This window comes from Takifugu flavidus, chromosome 9 (assembly GCF_003711565.1).
Source record: "Takifugu flavidus isolate HTHZ2018 chromosome 9, ASM371156v2, whole genome shotgun sequence".
NCBI lineage: Eukaryota > Metazoa > Chordata > Actinopteri > Tetraodontiformes > Tetraodontidae > Takifugu > Takifugu flavidus.
This window is the reverse complement of record NC_079528.1, coordinates 7775085-7793243: the sequence shown is the minus strand read 5'-3', so window position 1 is coordinate 7793243 and position 18159 is coordinate 7775085. Positions and strand designations below refer to the sequence as shown.

General features: G+C 51.4%; 2 protein-coding genes across 4 annotated transcripts in view; one reads left to right on the top strand and one right to left on the bottom strand.

The window, feature by feature from the left end:
- Positions 1-1000: 1000 nt before the first annotated feature.
- On the bottom strand, positions 1001-2903 carry LOC130531885 (complement C1q-like protein 2). The gene is made up of 4 exons (XM_057044062.1): positions 2738-2903; positions 1745-1891; positions 1480-1608; positions 1001-1410 (listed from the first exon to the last, which is right to left on the bottom strand). The coding sequence occupies exons 1-4, from the start codon at positions 2901-2903 to the stop codon at positions 1139-1141; spliced, it is 714 nt and encodes a 237-aa protein (XP_056900042.1). The 3' UTR covers positions 1001-1138.
- A 346-nt stretch (positions 2904-3249) lies between these two features.
- ankrd50 (ankyrin repeat domain 50) overlaps positions 3250-18159 on the top strand; it is a 25171-nt gene continuing 10261 nt past the window's right edge. Inside the window, exons 1-4 of one of the 3 annotated variants that reach the window (XM_057042693.1) lie at positions 3250-3750; positions 5331-5597; positions 5686-6369; positions 13505-13737. In XM_057042693.1, the coding sequence (XP_056898673.1) occupies positions 5864-6369; positions 13505-13737 (739 nt within the window). In that variant the 5' untranslated portion in view covers positions 3250-3750; positions 5331-5597; positions 5686-5863. Of the gene's footprint in view, positions 3751-4017; positions 4296-5330; positions 6370-13504; positions 13738-18159 lie in introns of those variants that run through there. The other 2 variants (XM_057042691.1, XM_057042692.1) reach the window with 2 other exon arrangements.

The window sequence follows — 18159 nt, the reverse complement described above, 5'->3', positions numbered from 1 at the left end:
TGCCGGTGAGATCACAGATTAATTAAAGACAGACACACGAGCACATAAAACAATCAAACATTTAAATGAAAATGTAGAGGAAAAGTGTGTGTGTGTGTGTATACAGATGCTGTTTTTCCTAAAAGGTTGGGGGGGAGGGGGGAGGAACCCTTCTAAAGATGCGGCTGCACGCCCCTGCATCCTATTCAGGCCCCCGCCACCAACGCGATGACCCAGAAAATCAATATTTCACCGAGCCGGAATGATAATGTGGCGATAATAAAAAAGGAAGAAGCTGACCACGATGACAGGCCGCCGCTCACCCTCCGAATGCAGGCGCACCAACACATAATGGGCAATCACGGAGGCCCAGGCCACGCTTGTGTTGTAATTTGTAATCACAGGCTGAGTGTGTGTGCTTTAAATCTAATCTAAAGATGAACAGCCAATCAGAGCTCTGTCTCTGGCCCACGGGCGCCATCGCTAATTCATGTTAAAGTCAGTGATGACAGGACACCAACACAGCTGAGGTCCGAGGCGGTAACAATCCGAGCTGATTACTGGCGGCGTTCATTTAGCCAATAATGTCTCACGCGGGCGCCGCCTCATTGGTACTGTTATGTTTAGATTCCATTTTGTAATTGTAACTTTATCCACAGATTTTTTTAATTGTTTGTTTTAGCCCTTTTCTGATTACCAATCCATCACACACGTGTTCGTATTTGTACCTTTATGTGGACCCTGACTGAAATTATACATCCCGGGGACTCAACATCTACTGAACCACTGATCCGAACCTTAACCCAATTCTAAACCGAACCTTAAATCCAACTCTAAAACCATAAAGAGATGTTTAAAGATGTGAGGACCAGTTGCACGGTACTCACTTATCAAAGGTCCTCACGTTCAAATACCTAATGTGGTCCTCACTATGTCATGTAGACAAGAATGCAGACACACACAGTATCTTTTTTTCTCTCGTTATTTTCAGCTCTTAAATTATCCAGTCACACCCTCATCATTGTAATGCAGGGGTTTTTTTTATTTTAATTTTGAACATCACACGCTCAACACAGTTATTGTCGACTTCAGACTGTGTGGTTCTCCGACATGATGCGGCAGGACGCGACGAATCAAAGCTAACATTTGTTTACATCAGCTAGAGAAGGGAGCCGGTGATGGTGCTGTAGTTTTGTAAATCGTCGTAGAGACACGCGCCTGGTGGCACATAGAAGTGAACGGTGTCTCCTTCGTTCAGCTCTAAAATGAAGGAGTTGGTGATGTACGTGGCAACGTTTTCTTGGTTATGCTTCCAGTTATTCATGATCCTTTCGTTGTTCTTGTACACGTGAAAACGAATGGTACATGAGTTGTACCCAAAGGCCGTGAATTGGAAACGGTAGACCCCTTTGACCGGTGCTGTGAAGACACCTACAAGATAAAGTGGAAACCAGTTAGAGGCGATGGACGGCGACGTGACCTGGCGCTGCGGCGACTCACCTGTCGTGTTGTCGTAGGCGTTGCCGACGTTTGTGAAAACTTTGCTGTATTTCAGTTTCAATCCCTCCTTGGGCGCCACGAGTTTTCCTGAGTCGGTCAGAGCTGCGTAAAAGGCCACCTTCGTCCTCTCTGTTAATACGCAAAAGTAGCACAATGGTTACTGGAAGAACTGTGGAGGAACTCAAAAACCAACCACTTTAGTGTCATTTTGACATATTTTGGTCAGCATCTGAGCAGATGAACCAGCTACCGTGATTTTGCTTACCAAGAGTCAGCTCATCCTTCAGGTTGTTCACCTCTGTCTCCAGGATCGTTTGCTTCACCAAGAGCTCTGCCAAAAGCTCTTTGAGCGCCTTGACTTCGGGCCAGATGTTGGAAGGCTCGGTGCCACCTCCATCATGATCCAGACAGGCTGATCAGCAACAGCAGCAACCCAGTGATAGCCCTCATTTTGTGACCAAAGTACCGTGGTAGAGTTAGCCCTCACTTATATAGGCTGTCCAGACTGAGGTTGAATGACCATCTGGGTAAATCTACATGGACTTTTTGCATGTGATGTTTGAGAATACAGAAGATCATTTTACATAATCAGACTGTTAATGTCTAACAGAGTCACTTATTATAACAGGGATGCTCATTATGTCGATCGCGATCTACCGGTCGATCGAGGCGTGACATTAAAAAATATCAGCCTGTCATTCATCCCGTCACTTGATTGATATACAGGGCAGCCAGTTAGATGACAACTGAATTTTGACCTTTAGGTCACCGCTCATGCGCAAACAACGGCGCTAAACGCTAAGCTAGTCAGCGAATTACCTCTGATTTTAAGCCAATTAGTTAATTATTATGTGTGTTTTGCAATATTGGCTCATTCGGTTATGCAAGGTACATCAACACACATTGAAATTTGAGTAAGGTAATGACCAAAAACATTTTGCACAGATTTGTATTGAGCAATATGGATTCATGTAGCTATGGGCGGTCCACCAACATATATGGATCATATAAAGAATTCTCGATATATTTATGAATAAATGTATGTTTTGCAAATTTATAGTAGGTAGATCTTCTTGACTTGGTCATTTGAAAAGTAGCTTGCATGCTAAAAAAGTGTGGGCACCCCCGAATTATAACATTCAGGCCTTCAGAAGTGCAAAAATGAAGACACAAGCTGACAAAAACCAGCGTGATAAATGAATCCACCCTCAACTCTTTACATTTCCATAAACAGTCACATTTCATGGTCAAGCCTTACTGAATACTTTCACCTCCATCAGGTTGATCTTGGACAGACTTAGGAGAACTTCACCCTTGCTGCTCTTCAGGCCTGGAGGCCCCAAGTTTGGGAATAACGGAGAATTCTTCAGCTCGGTCTTTGGGTCGTCCACCGCCCTCCGAGGCTCCGACAGTCTGATCTTCATGACCATCAGCTCCTACGACCACGTCCCATAGCGTCCCCAGCTCGCCCGGGATGTAAATAGTGGGCTAGCAAAGGCGGATACACCGAGCCAAAAACATGTTTTCCTGTCGTGTTGATTGTTTTGTTAGGTCTTTTTCACCCCTAGGGAAACACTCAACAGAGAGAAAACATACTTTAATTTATCTAAATGGTCACATCGTTATTTAATTAACACATACTTTATGTTAATGCTTATGCAAAAAGTGTGTCCATGCAGACTAATGCTTATATTATCTGTAACGGTGATAACATTTAAAGCTGTGTTTCCTTCCTTTAAATCACTTTGCGCAGTTTACCTGATTCTGAGATCTTTATGCTACGTCGTTAGCGTGTTTTATTACTTCTCAAAATCAAACATTGCCCCAGATCGTACTTTTTAGCATCGTTCATTCTTTTTTGAATAGTATGAATCCCTTTAGAAACACATGAAAACAGGGTTTCCATAGAAAGCTTTGTCGCGGTTTTTTGTAAGTCATTGTAAAAACTCCAAGTCCCAGATGGCCTTGCGCCGCTCGTGCGTGTGCGTCGCATGCGGCGCAGGGAGGACCGGAGAGTGCTCGGAGGCGGAGAGTCAGTCGGCTCGCTGTGGAGCTGTTGTCGGGCTGCAGGAGGAGCCGACGCCGCCAGAGGAAAAGAGACCGACCAGGAGACGCCAGCGCCGCTCGGATGCGCACAGTCGGCGGCTGAATTCTGTCGCTTTGCCCCGCCTCAGCGCGGACGGAGCCGGGACCGAGTCCACGGACGCGGCAGCAGCCCCGAATTGAACAAACAGCCAAAAAGAGAGAGAGAGAGAGAGCGAGCGTCAGGAGGTAAGGATGGAAACCCTGGCACAAAACTGCAGCGGAAACCGTGAATTGGCTAAAAAATGCGCTTTAACGGACAACCGGTAGACGGCAACAACTAGCTTTATTTTAGGTGTAGTTGCGAGTGTTCGCTGCTCCGGACGGGGGGGCTGCACCCCCCCCCCCCCCTGCTCTCTGGAGGTGTAAACGGTATCCCATCTGAAATGGGTGAGGTTTGCTCATACAAAAGACTTGTGCTGCCTTTACGCGCAGCGGGGTCGGTGAATACTTGTAGCTTCCGCCTCCGCGCACGAGCGGCGAATGGAGCGTTCCTGGAGCTCCGGGCCGGTGCGAAAGTGCGTGCGCGTCGATCGCTGCGTTTGGCTGCGTGACAAAGTGCGTGCCGCTCGGTCGTGTTTGCATTTATTTGCAGAGCAGCATGCGGACGGAGGAAGGACGAGCTTAAACTCTTCCCCCCTCGGTTTGGAGCTTGTGATTGAACGCGGTTGCACGCTGTCGCGGAGCCGTGCGTGCGGATCGACACCGTAAAAAGCCGTTAAAGCCCCTTTAAGGTGAGGTTACCTTCCGCGCAAATGACCTGCTGTAAGTGCAGGATAAAGAGGGGGGTTGGTCCTGATTTGAACCCAGCCACCCCCCCTCACACACATGCAGAGTTCAGGACGGATGTGGACTGTTTGGGATTTAAAGCCTCATAGGAAGGAAGGGGGGGAATCAGTGGACGGACTGGAGAAACTGGATGAACCCCCTGCCAAGAATGTAGTTGCAGGGCTGCAGGCAGTGGTGTGTGGAGGATGGCAGCCTGGCATGCACACCTCCCACCCCAGGAAGAGACTTAAGGGACGAACGGGAAATGATTCCCTGTGGGGGGAAAAGTTACGTTCTACACAAATTTGGCCTGAACTGAAGGGATCTGGTCAGGGGTCCCAAGTCAGACGGTGACGCTTCCATTATCACCTCGTTCTACTTAAATTTGGTGGTTATTGTGCCAGGATATGCATGAATAAATTACAACACGTGTAGCTAAGCAACAGGAACAGCAAATTTTCTCATCTTATGCGTCGTTTTCACGGTGTAACATCGAGACGGACGGCGAGTAAATGATGATTGCGCGAGATTGTAGCGCGGAATTGTGCTATTGTGAGGCTATAAATGGATAATTAAGAGAAATGCGGCAGGTTATATAATGTAATAAACGCCTCTGATGTCATAATATCCTCTCGCTGTGTTGATTTTCCTTAGTTTAAAGTCCAGTTTCCGGTTCCGGGCGTAATGACACAACGGTGATCACATCGCGTGACACCTTTCCGGTGGTGACGCCGGAGCGAGCCGTCACCTGCTCCCGTTCTCTTATCTGGTGGCGGAGCGGGTTAATGAGTGCCGGTTGTTACTGAATCATGATGGGGACTAGATTGAAATAAAGAGCGCCATAAAACACGGATGAATTACTTCCGGCCGGGCGGAGAATCCCTGCCGTGGAGGTGTTTTGTGTCTCCAGATCCTTGTTATGATCCGATTGAAAATGGGTGAAGGTGATCAGCCGCTCCCTCGTTCCAGCCTTTAAATGTGAATTTCTGTGTGTTTAACAGGGAGGAGCCCAGACCGGAGTGTTATTGGAGAAAATGAGCCCGCGCTGGCAGCCTCTTCCCTGGTAATGTAATGGAAAGGCACCCCGGCCCGTCCTGGTAGCGCCTGACATGCATCAGCAGAACCCCTTCGGCTGCTCCCATGGCTAATTGCACGAGACGGTGGCGCGCTCAGGAGCCGGGTGCCCCGCCATGCCCCGCCATGCCCCGCTGAAGCAGCACGCTCACAATGACACGGAGCCCTCGACCAGTGGGAAAGCTGTGGAAAAAGTTGGTGGAAAACCTTCGTTTTGGGCCTGGATTCTGATTCCCCCCCCCCTTCCTTTTTTGAATGTTGACCTAGATATTCCATCTGCAGCAGCCGTCTGAGCGTTCCCCGGCGACTTCCGCGCGAACGCAAACACCGGGGACGTCACTGACATTTCAAACTGTGGAAATGGCCGCTGAGATTGTTCCTCTTGGAGTTGAGATCGCCAGAGGCGGCGCGGCGGGACCCCTATGAGGAGGAGGAGCAGGGACAGCAGCTCTAGATCAAGATGGCTCAAACCAGTTTGCTGCAGGGGAAGCGCTTTTACTGCCGGGAGTGGGTCTTCCACAAGATCCAGCACTGCCTCCAGGAGAAAACCAGCAACCTCAGCGGAACCGGCGCCTCTCCCAGCAAGCAGCCCCTGCTGGCGCCCGCCGGGGGCGTGTCCAATCCCGGCACCCTGACGTCTGGCTCGGCGAAGCCGGGTAGCTCCTGGGGGGTTCTGCTGGTGGGGGGGCCGGGCAGCGGGAAGACGGCGGTGTGCACGGAGCTCCTGTGGCCCACGTCGGCACAGGGGACGCAGCGGGGCCTCCAGCAGCAGGGCCTGGCCTACCACTTCTGCCGGGCGGACGACGCCGACACGCTGTCCGTCGGCGGGTTCGTCCAGAGCCTGGTGGCGCAGATCTGCCGCAGCGGGCTGGTGCCGGGATACGAGGAGAAGGTGCGCGATCCGGCCGCGCACGGCACTCTGCAGCCCGGGGAGTGCGAGAGGAACCCCACGGAAGCCTTCAAACGGTAAGGGAGCCGAAGGATGATCGGTGATCTCAGCTAAAACCCCAAACCCCTCCCCCCTCCTGACCCCTGGCGCTCCCCTCCCCCCTCCTCACACAGCCCCGCCCCTGCAGCTTATGTTGCGGTTACACTCCCCCCCCCCCACTGGTGGGAGTGTCCCTGCTTGGCCTCGGATTCAGGCGTCGTTACGTTTGCTCAGCTGATTCCCAGCTCTGATATTGACGGCGTCTCTAAACGAGCCAACAGAACCTTTATTGGGCCACGACTCGGCGACGTCTTACCCGCCCTCATAAACCAGTCGTTGGGTCTGTAAGTGGTGCAGAGCGTCCGCTCAACATCCACGCGTCCTTTGGGGACCCAACGTATAAAGCAGTTCATGCCGTTGATGCTCTTAATGGCTAAAGCAATACTGCACAATTAAAGCCACAGATGGTTTAAATTAATATTTCTGGCACGAAGGAAGCAGCTGGTTTGCCAACAGCCAAAGACTAAAGTAGATTTTATGCTTTTAACTGCTTCAGAGCTCAAGAAAAGATTTATTTTTATGGTGGGAATTCCTTTTGAGGGATTTAAAAGTCTTTTTTTATTAAAGAATGTCACTGATGTTAATGGAATAACTGGGGGGAAAAAACCAAAAATCCAAAAAATTGGGACGATGCGGCTGAAGTTAAAAATGTCAGGTTCCATGAGAATAGTTAGAAATTCCAGCATGATAACAACGTGCACAGGGAGCCGTGCACGTGTGAAAGTGCAGTACAGTAGAGTCAGACTCCGGGTGCCCTGCCCGGGCATGTAACCCGACCAAGATGGACTGTTGTAGTCTGAGGCTTTAAAGGGACTGGGTGTGTGTGAGGGTGTGTGTGTGTGAGGGTGTGTGTGGGAGGGAGGGAAGGATAAGTAGGTCAAACGTTCAGCAAGGCAAATCTTTTTTGAGCACGCACCTTTTGAGTCCCGGCGGTGGCGGAAGCGAGCGCCGCCGCCGTCGTCCGCTCGTCCTCGCACGGCGCCGCCGACCCGCTCGGGTCACCGCCGGGTCACGAAGCGGCGGCGCGTCCGTTGTTTTGCTGACGTCAGCTTTCCCTCGGGGCCCCGCCAGACACCACCGCTGCATCAATAGTGTATTTTCGTCTTCACGTTCCGTTGTGAGCCCGACATTTGCACGGGGAATCTTCGATATTCCGTCTAGTCGGAGATCTGGTTGGGGGTGGGGGGGTGGTTGATGCTGGTCTTCTTCACCATCAAAGGCAAACAAGCGGTTTGTTAGCAGTAAAAACACACCGGTGACGTCAGGACTAGTTGGGACGCGTGTTTTCACGTCCTTGAATCCACAGAATTCCGAGCAGTTTGGGTCGTTTGGCCGATATTCTTCAATGATTAACTGCCCGGTGGAGACCCTTAAAAATGCTTCCGAGTGTGAATTCTTTGTATTTTTCTTATCTGCCTTCTTGGAGTTACAAATAAACATCAAAAGTTTTCTTTCCCACAGAGACAGCAGAGGTCAGATCCAGTTTCCCTCCAACATTAACTGGGATTTAACTCAGTTAATCTGGTTAAACATTCCCACAAACCCCCCAGATGTCATAAATAGAAATAAAACGCTGGCCAAACACATTTAGATGGGACATTTCTACAATTTAACATTCTGCATATTCAGCAGTTTGAGTTTACATAATTTAACTGACTCGTGGGGAATTAAATGTAATGAAAGGAGAAGCAAACCGGACAGTAACGATGGATCACGGAGAGGAACAAACGATCCAAAAGTGGCGTTAAAACGCACCTAAACGACAGCGGCATCGATTATTTATCCCTACATTGATTTAATCTATAAATCATCTGCAAAGAAACGTGTTTTGGTTATGAAGGTGCCTGAAGGAGCGTCTTTAAATCTTAAGCTGTTTCAATGGAAAATCAATATCTTATGGATTTTCTTTTTTTCCACACCTCTCCGACTTTCCTGGCGTTCATTTTAATTCCGCATCTTCCTGTTGATCCTGCGGCGATGTGCTAGCAAAGCGAAAGCCTGTCAGCAAAGGTGGCAGCCGATCCAGGAGGCCTCCGCCTCGCTCGGATAACCGCCTCCGTCACTGGGAATTGGGCTGCCTGAACGGGTCAAAGTCATTTCCATCTCTGACTCTGGGGTCGCAGCCTTGTTGTCATTGTGTTGGCAGGTTCGTTAGCGAGCGGATGGAGCCGCAGAGCGTCCAGCATCTTTGTTCTCCCGGTTTTAAATCAGCCCTTTTGAGTTTTCAGCCAACGAGTCGGCCTCCTGCCCTTCGGCATTCCACACCCTCCGGACAAAGAGCTGCTTCAGATAGGTGGAGTTAACCCAGTCATGTGAGTCTAACCAAAGGCAACAGGTCTCTTTGTTGCTGATGGGACGGACCTTTTATTTTACTGATGACCTTTAATAAAGTCCAGTTTAGCCCCGTTCGTTTACTGGTGGAAAATTCCATTTGAGACTGGCGCGTGTGCGGTTTGGGAATGCCAGTTTTCCATTGAGACTGCCAGGACGAACAATCAGCGGCCCATTTGGAGATGAGACTCTCCCTTCCAGCTCGCCCTTCCTGTGGCGCTTTGGACAGCATTTATTTGTTATTTTACTTTTTTTTTTCCAATTTATTTTGCCCGTCTCTCCCCGGATTGTTGCGTTTGCCTTCGGTGTCTTGCGAGACAAACACGCTAAAGGTGAAAACGCCCTTTAGCAGCTTTAATCCAAAAATAACCAGGAGCTTTGTAGCTTTTTCTGCTCTTTTGTGTTGACTTTTCGGCCGTGTGGGCGCCCCCCTCCCTCCCTTATTGGGGTTAAAGGACGCTAAATGAAAACGACCCTGCGCCTTTCATGTGGCGCACGGCGGCGGAAAAACCCGCAGCTGATTAAAAACTGGAGAAGAGTCTCGGCCGCTCAGCCGGAGTCGGTGTGTCACGGCCAGAGGAGCAACGCCGGCGCGGCTGCAGCCATGACTCAGCAGAACCGGGGCAGCGGCTGGTTCATGGCGCCAGCGCCGCGCGCGGGTTTGTTTGTGTGCGTCCGTAAATGGGCCCATAACTCGGTCGTATTGCTGCCATCCCGCGCCATAAACCAGGCTCCCATGCGGCGCCGCTCCGGTTGGGTGACATAAGAGGACAGTAAGGGTCCGTACGGGAGGCAAAAGCACGGCATGTTTGCTGACGCGTGCGCCCTAACGTAAAGCTAACGCTCCTCAAATAATGTCAATAAGAACTGTACAAGCATCAGTTGGTCCTGGAAAATGCAGGATGGCGGCAGGTTTGAGTTGGCGCGCAGCCGTTTGCTTTGGTGTGGTTCCGTTCGACTGAGCGGCGGTCCAGCAAACGCCTCCGCGGGGTCGTTTCGACGTCGCCCCGCTTGGATTGGTGCGTTCGAATCTGTGACATCACAGATTCCCGCCCCCCAAAACCATAAAAGCGGCCAGTAAAAGCGTCCATGTCGTTGATGTTGGACCCTAAACGGCGTTTGTCCTGACTCTTTTTCCGATCTCCAAGGTCTGAGCCTCCGTAGGCGAGTACGGAGCGTGAGGGCGGGAGGGGTTGTTTTTGGAAGGGAAAAGGCAGCGGGGAGGGGAGGGATGAAATTTCAGACTCCTCTGACAGTGTTGGGTGGCGGGCCAGGAATGCACAGCTCGCCCGGGCTGGGAAGAGCCCGGGGATCCGAGGAATGCACGTCGGTCGTTAAAGAAGTGCTCTGTGTGTTTACACCAGGGTTCCAAGTCATAAATGACTTGATGTTGCAACTAGAGCCCCGAAACGAAGGACGAGTGGAGACGTAAAGCTCAGGCCGAGGTCGCAGCGACACGCACGTCACCGTCCTCCGGGGGCCGGATTTAACACTGACCAGGGTTGAGTGTTCGGTGTGGGGGCATTGGGGGAAATTAGCGCCAAATGTAACATTAAGCATGTTGGACGGACCCTCGGGTGCCGTCACAGGAGTGCGAGTGTTTAATGTTAAAGGTCATTATTGGCTCATGCTCCTCGGACAGCTGGAATCATTCGTCCGCTTTGGATCCAGAGAATCGATCCCAAAAAAAAAAAATCCATGAAGCTGTAAACGGCCGTAGTTGTTTTGCTGATGAGGTTGTGGTTCAAAAGGTTTGATGTGGAACCTTTAAGAGGCAGAACAGAACCAGATCTGCACACTCGGAGGTCCTTGAACGCACCATCAACTGCCGTTTCCTGCTGTTTGACAACAGGAAGAGCAAACTGCTTTCATTACATACGCATTTACATATGCAGCGGAGCTAGAGGCTCGATTCTCATCTCCTTTTTGGGAGGGGGGGGGTAGCTGCTTCTGCAATAACAGGAGATGGAGCTCAAACCTGTGACCTCTCACTGGGATGTCTGATGAGTATTTTAATGTCAGCAGGGATGCGTGGCTTTCCTGGACTCGTTGACATGATCCACTGGACACATTCTGAGACCCAGTTCTGTGTTTTTGATGTTTGCGGAGGGGGGGGGTCCTCAGAGGGTCGGGTGATTAAAGGCACCCGTGGGTGTAAACATCTGTCATCAGCTTCCTGATTTGATTCGGAGCTGTAGGAACACTAATGGAAATCAGATTTGGAGTTTTCTTGATGGAGGGATGCTCCAGAACCCCCCCACCCCCACCCCCACCCCCACCTACTCTTCGTGTCCTCCTCAGAGTAACGAGTGCGAACACGTTGATGGTGCTGATGTTCGCTCTGATGCAGGACTCACAGAGGGAAACACACCAGGACAGGAGGGACGGCGTCCCCGTTCGCTCCAGATCTTTCCAGCAAAGCTGAGCAGCCGTCCTGCAGAGCTCCTCCCCCCAGGAGAGCGGGGGCGGGGCGGAGGCCCAGAGCGGAGCGGAGCGCGTATTCCCCCTCCTTCCTAACGAGCGGAGCGCCGGTGCCGCGGTGGAGTCCGGGGTTTGTGCTGACTCCATAAAGCCAGCGGTGTAAATTTCCCCGGCCTCTGGCTCCGCGCCCAGCGCTGCCCCGTTGGCACGGACACGCCGGCTAAATGCCTCACTTTTGCGCGTTGCACGGCGGGAGCAGCGGGCGCCGCCGCCGCGAACACGACACGACAGATGGCGGGTGCATTAGGTGCATCCTTCCCTCCTCTTCCTCTCTCTCTCTCTCCCGTACCTCTGGCCGTGAGGGCTGGAGCGAGCACCAGAAGAGCTGGTGCAACCGTCCAGCACCTCCGTGTGTGGGCTTAAGCACTCTCATTCCTGGCTCAGGTACGCTCCACGTTCGTCTGGCCCACTAAATCAGCTTTTCCCCCGGCTTAGCTTCCCTCCACCGTCACGCCGAGTTTTCTTTGTCCGCGTCCGTCGTCTTTTCAGCCCGTGACAGGCTGAGAGTCGCTGAATTGTGGGAGAAGAATGACTCTTTGTTTTGCCCACTTGCTGTCACTGTGGATTTGATTGTCTCAGTGGGCGACACGGTCTCTGATGCAACCATGCACACACACACACACACACACTGCACCCCCGTGGATGGACATTCCTTTTGGCTAGGCTCCCAGATGGTGCTGCAGGTTCTCTTTGCACCACAGTGGTCAGAATGAGTGATTGACTGTGTTTCTCAAAGGCTCGGGACCATTTCAGCTCTGATTTCTGTCCTGTCAAGTATTCAGACATGGGTAGAGACAAAGGTCTAAAGGCAGAGTTTTATAGAAGCTTTGGTTCAGCCGCCCATTGTCCGCACGCCGGAGGAATGAGTGGAATTTTAGAGATTTTTTTTAATGTGTAATTAACTTTTGTTTGTTCTTCTCTAGAATAGCAACAACTTTTACTGCCACCAAGGAGGTTTTTCCATTGTAAATCATAAAGTTTTGCACGGGTTTAAATGTGTTTGAGTCAAAATAACACGAACAGGCAGCCTTTTTTTTTGTGTCTTTCTCTGGTTCTAATTCTATTGTAAATGATGGAGGAAAGTTAGGGATGAACTCAACAAGTGTGGACGGACAGAACGCCGGGGAGGCCTCGGCCGTCTCTGCTTCGGGGTGTGTGAGGATCGTTTAAAAGCTGGCCTGAATCTGTGGACGCTTTAAAGAAAATGGCTTTTAGGGCCACAGGCTCGTTGACAGGCTGTAGAACAGCCACGAGAAGCCACTTTAAAACATTATTCTGGACATTTATGGCCAAGTTCTCAACCAACGTCGATTCCATTAATCCCCCTCTTGAGGGAGGTGAACGATTTTATTTGCGTGACATCCACCTCAGATGCCCCGACGCTGCCGTCGCCTCTTAAATTAGGCCCTTGCTCTGATTACATGATTCGCTCAGCCCTTCTCTAAATGTTTAATTAACCTAGACCCAGATTAAAATGTCACTACCATCGACTCCTCTGATCCCTCATCACGGCCTGTTGAGCCGGACGTAATGCTCTAAGTCTTGGGAAATGACATTTTCCAAAACGGATGCCTGACCGGCGGCGGAAAACAGCTGCAACTGAACATTTGGGCCCGCACAGATTCAGAGGCCCGCACGGGGGTCGTGTTTACAGTTAATGAGGGTATAGTTGGGGTTTCAGTTAGGGGCTCACAAAGACCTGCTTAGGGTTGGGGCCTCACAAAGGTAGGATTACTAGTATGTGTGTGTGTGTGTGTGATTGGCTGCGTCTCTTCTTGTATCAGAACTGATTCAGAGCCGTTTATCAGGCACGAATATTCGCGCTGTGGGTTTGACGTCTTTTCTGCGGCATCATCGGAGTCATTGAAAAACTTTTCTTTGGCTTTAATTCAGTAAAATCCTACAGTGAAGTCTCCAGACGCTCCGGGGCCGGTTTTTCTAGCAGACAAAAAGGCCGCGCTGAATTATAAATGACTTTCTGCTCTGCTTGTTTTTGCAAGCTTAAATCCTCCACACACAGTCTGTTAATGGATATAATTGGGGTTGGGTTGAGGCACATTTAAACGCCTACGGTTCTGACCGTTTGAGAACCGGGAACGGGAGGAAAAGCCTCTCTTGCTCGCTGGGGGAGTGAAAGCAAGTTCCTCCACGACTGTTTTACAATGTTGACTCAAGATCTCCGAGAACTTCGGTTTCTTCCTTGTTTTTTTTAAACGTATTTACGTAAACAGTTGAGGCCTTTGCCGATTTGTCCAACGCTGGTCGGTAACAGGGTGACATCTGCCCCTCCTCTGTCCACAGATGTGTCCTCCTGCCTCTCCTGGGCGTGAAGCCCCCCCAGCAGTCACTCTTCCTGCTGGTGGACTCCATCGACGAAGGCTGTCAGCTGGGAGAGGGAGAGCAGCGCTCCTCCCCGGGCTCCCCCAGGACCATCGCCGAGCTCCTGGCCAGCCACCACGAGTTCCTGCCCCCGTGGCTCCTCCTCGTCTGCTCGGCGCGTCGTCAGAACAAGGCCATCACCAAACTCTTCACGGGTAAGCCTCCATATTTGGAGCCATCAGTGCTGCTTCACACTCGTTTCCATCAGCCGGACAGTTAAACTCGGGACCAGGGTCCCCCGTTCCCAACCAGCGGCCCGCAGCACTTCCTGCCGCGCTCCCCCAGCGGCCGGTAACTTCCTGGCTGCCTCCTCTGCGGTGATGAGCTGGCACAGCTTTAATCAAGGACCTAAGTGTGTGGGAGGAATTCTCCCCCACAGAGCCGCGGCGCCGAGTGTACCCATGTTACCTCTCCCAGAAACCACTGCATGTGGGAGCTTCTGGACCTGGTTACGTAACGCCCACAGCGGTCCAGATGAGACGGGAGGAGCCCGTCGCTGGCCCATATGTTCCATCGTGTTGCCTAAACTGGCCACCCTGCGTTAAATCCTCATTAGATGCTGGTGCCGGGACGGTTTTCCCGAATGCTTCCGTGTTTTATTCCTGTTGAATCTGGACAGAACGTCTCAGACGACAGAACCAGCACCCAGGATTTGTGACGTTCCGCTGCCTTTGTGCTTCCTCACCGGTCGCTAACAATGCGGAAATACAAGGGGAAAAATAGCTTAGCGGCAGCAGCGGCGCTGGGAATGTGAAGTGCCTGAGAGGCCAGTTTACCGTCCTCCTGGTCTTTTCTGCTTGGTCGGAACACGGCGAGATGAAGTCAGTCTGTGTATTTTGGGTTTTTTTCCCCAAAGGGCCGTTTGTGGGCGTGAGTTCACGCTCTGGCTCAGTTCCAGAAGGACGCTGGTGGAGGTGCGTAGGCATATTTTACACTAGCTGGCAACAAACATGGATTTGAAACGGATCACGCGGCCAAGACGGCTGGAATAAAGCTCCGATAAGTTCGTCTTGTTTCTCGTTTCACCGACGTCATCGCAGATAAACCAGGAAGAGCTCCATCGGTCTCGCCAATTAGCTGCTTCATTTAATCAGCACTGTTAGCACAGTAGCTTCATAGCACGAAGGTTAAGGGTTCCAGTCCCGGTCGGTCCACTCTGTGTGGAGGCGAATCCTCGTACACGTGTGGGTTTTCTCCCGGTTCTGGTAATAAGAGGCATTTAACTGGGATGGAAAATACAACCGTTTAGTTTTTTTTTGTGAAGTCTGATGGATTCAGGGATTCCTGTGGCTTTAATGTCGGAATAGTCAGCTGTTTAATGTTATTTTGGAAGTTTGAGCCCAGGGATTCCAGCTGCAAAGGAAGCGAAAAATGACTTTGGCCCAGTTAGAAGAGCTGCACACATTTAGGTCGCTGAGTTCTGTTTACCAGCATGTTTAAGTGAAGGTCACCTGGGTCCTCTGGTAAAACCCTCCGTGCCAGCGTTGTTGTGGAATTACTGACTCCATACGATGACCTCGGATTCAGAGATTGAGCCGAATATTCCCGAATGTCGGAACGTCAAGGACGGATTCCAGAGAAGCAGCCAGAACACGACGGATCTGTCCTGGTGGACCCGGACTGGCTGATCACGCTTTGGTGGTGGGGATCAAGCTCGATGGGGAGGGGGCGTTGGGGGCGCTCCGGCTCACCCATAACCCCCCCCCCCAAAACAACCCACCGCCATCACCATCAAAGCGCCAGCGTAGGCGCTCGATGAAATCCAGGACCGGTTCTCACATCATCCCCAACCTTCACGCACGACACAGATGGAAAAGTTTTATGTTTGATTTCCTCTCAGCAGCAATTTGCATGAAATCGTGTTTCACGATGTGCGCACGCTCGCGCGCACGTGTGTGTGTGTGTGTTAACGCCGCCGCTGTATCGGACCCAAATCTTGGGATTGTGTTTTTAGAGTCACTCCGGGGTGACAGCAGAGGAACGTATGTGTATAAATAACCGTAAATGCTAATTCAGCCACTTCTGAGCGGTTGTTGCTAGACAACCAGCCGTTGATATTGTTTGAAAGGAATTTCTTCTTGGAACAATCTGATAAACATTATCATCTCCTCTCCTCCAGACTGGTTCTCTCCTCTCTTTCATTGCCACTTTGATGACGGCCGAGCGTTTGGGAAGCTTTTATTCCAATTGCCCGGCAATCAAGCTAGAAATGGAAACCTGTGGAGTGGAATCAGAGCCAAGCTGAGATTCCTCCATCTTAAAGCTCTGAAGGACACGCGAGGGCCCCGTTCCTCCATTTTAATTATTTAAAGGCTCCTTTTAAACTTAACGTCAGTTCTCGGAATCGTGAACTTTTCTCTTCCAACTCGTCAGGGAAAAAAAATCCAGTGTTGGATTTGGAGGGAAATGCTGGACGGCAGCAGGATTAAAGGTCGGCGTGTGTACGTGCACAAAGTTGACGAACGTGGACGCTGTCGATGCAGCATAATTAAAGAGAGATTTAAGATTACCCCCCAGCTCATTAGTCGTTGCCCTTTTCCAGTCGACGGTTCCAACCAAACGTTCCCCAACAGATAGAAACTGCTCCACAAACCTCAACGTCTTGTGCTTTCATGGGCCTCCTCCTCGCTTCTGTTATGCTTTTCCGCCGTCGGGGTCAAAGTTCAGACGGCAGGCTGCGCTCACGTGCAGGTCGGAGTCTATTTTTGAGCCTGCCGAGTGCGTGCACGAGCGGCTCAACCCAACCGGATCATCGGAGTTTTCGGTGATGTTACTTAGCTTAAGTTGAGTTGATGTTTTCATCAATGCGGAGCCCCGGGGCTGCGACCACGTGACCTTCGGCCATTTTGCCTCTGCATTATTTCAGAATGAAGCTGGATCCTGTTGAGTTTGTGCATCCTGCCACAACCTTTGTCCTCTGCTTTTAGCTGCTCTATTTGTTTTGTCTACACTCCGTCTTCCGCTTTTACTTCAGCGGTGGAAATTCTTCTGCGTGACCGGTGTGTATGGAGAGATAAACACATTCCTCCACTTAACCTTGTCCTCCTTTTACCTTGTGAATCATTTCCATTCATGCAGGACTTCAGCATATGAAACAGAGGCCGGGAGGCGGCTAAAAATACCCTCCATACTGTTTAGAGGTGCAGGAATGTGTTCTTGTGGAGTTTCCAGTTTAACCTGGTCGGATGGGGGCTGGATGACTGCAGGTGTGTGGAATGACCCACGCTGACCCACAGGATCTGAATCAGCCAGTTTCTCCTTTATTGGTTCTACTCCGAGATGAGTGTCCCCGCACCACACAAAGCTCTGAATTCCAGGATCCTTGCTCAGTGGTAATTCCCCGCGTCTGTCCGAGAGGAATGTGCTTTCGGAGGGTTTCTACACCTCTGAGACCCGGCAGGAAGGAGGAGGCGCTCGGGATCCTCGCATCCGCCCGACCAAAGCTCCACAAACAAAGACGGTTCTGTTTGCCGGGGAGGAGGAGGAGGAATTCTGCAGTGTCCCAGCGCTCCGATCACATGACGACTCCGATTCTGCCTCACCATTTATATATTAGATTTGACTGGTATCGATGGAAGATCCAAGCGTTCTTTAGGATGTGGGTCAAACTCAGAATTGAGGTCAGTGACGGCAGACCTATGTTGGGGGGGGGGGGCGCCGTTTGCTCCGCCCCCCCTCCCCCCCGTCCTGGCTCTGCCACTGTAAGGCCACGATAGGGTAGCAGAGTGGAAACACTGAGGCAGCGGTTTTCAGCGCGGAGTCGTGCAGATTCCGTGCCAATAAAAGGAGGCCCGCGGCGAGACGGAGAAGCAGAGGAGAGGGGGAAGAGAGGGCGGAGCGGAGGTGGGAAACACGGGGACGGGATTTGAAATAGAAGCGTCCTCTCAGGCACGCCGACGTCTCAGCCTCTCGACGCTGTCAGACTCGCTGCAGACGTTCTTGGAGTTTTGTTTGCATTGTTTTCCGCAGATATTCCCAGCGCTCCCGGCCTTGTTAGAGCAGCTCCGGTCTAATTTTAATCCCAACCACCCTCGCAGCATCTGCTCCGGCCCAGCGTGTGATCTTCTTATATTGCAGGGACGTCACCGACTGTAATGGCTGCCATCTGCCCGCTTCTGTGGAGCCGGCGTGCCAGTCAAAGGCGGCGCCGCTCGCATATGCGGAGGCGACCGGGAGCATTAATGAGGCGGAAGATGCGCGATTATTTACCCGCGTCTGTTGTCATCAGTTTAGTATTGAAAGGGATGGGCAGGATGGCGGTGCAGGTCTTCCCTGAGGGGCCGGGGGCGGTCTGAGCTCTCGGAGACGGCGCGTCGCTCCTGCCGATGCGATCGTAAAACACCGGGATGTTTCTCTTCTTTGCCGGGGTTCTTCTCTCAGCAGGGAACTCTGGGATCGGCCACACAGGCTTCCAGAGCCGCGGCTCCCTGTGAATCACAGCTGTAATTAAGACAGTTACTGTTTTGGCTCCGCGCGAGGAATGTTACGGCGCCTCCCGGGAGGCATTTGGACCCGGGCTCACTCATTCTCTCATCTCCTGAGTCTTCCTAAGTAACCCAACGGTCTTCCTCCATCGC

What these genes read in the sequence shown, in the direction of transcription:
- LOC130531885 (XM_057044062.1), bottom strand. Translation starts at nt 2,903, where the DNA reads ATGAAGATCAGACTGTCGGAGCCTCGGAGGGCGGTGGACGACCCAAAG. An exon ending in GAAGGATGAGCTGACTCTTG is followed by an intron (nt 1,609 to 1,744) that starts GTAAGCAAAATC and finishes GCGTATTAACAG; the next exon opens with AGAGGACGAAGGTGGCCTTT. An exon ending in CGCCTACGACAACACGACAG is followed by an intron (nt 1,411 to 1,479) that starts GTGAGTCGCCGC and finishes TTTATCTTGTAG; the next exon opens with GTGTCTTCACAGCACCGGTC.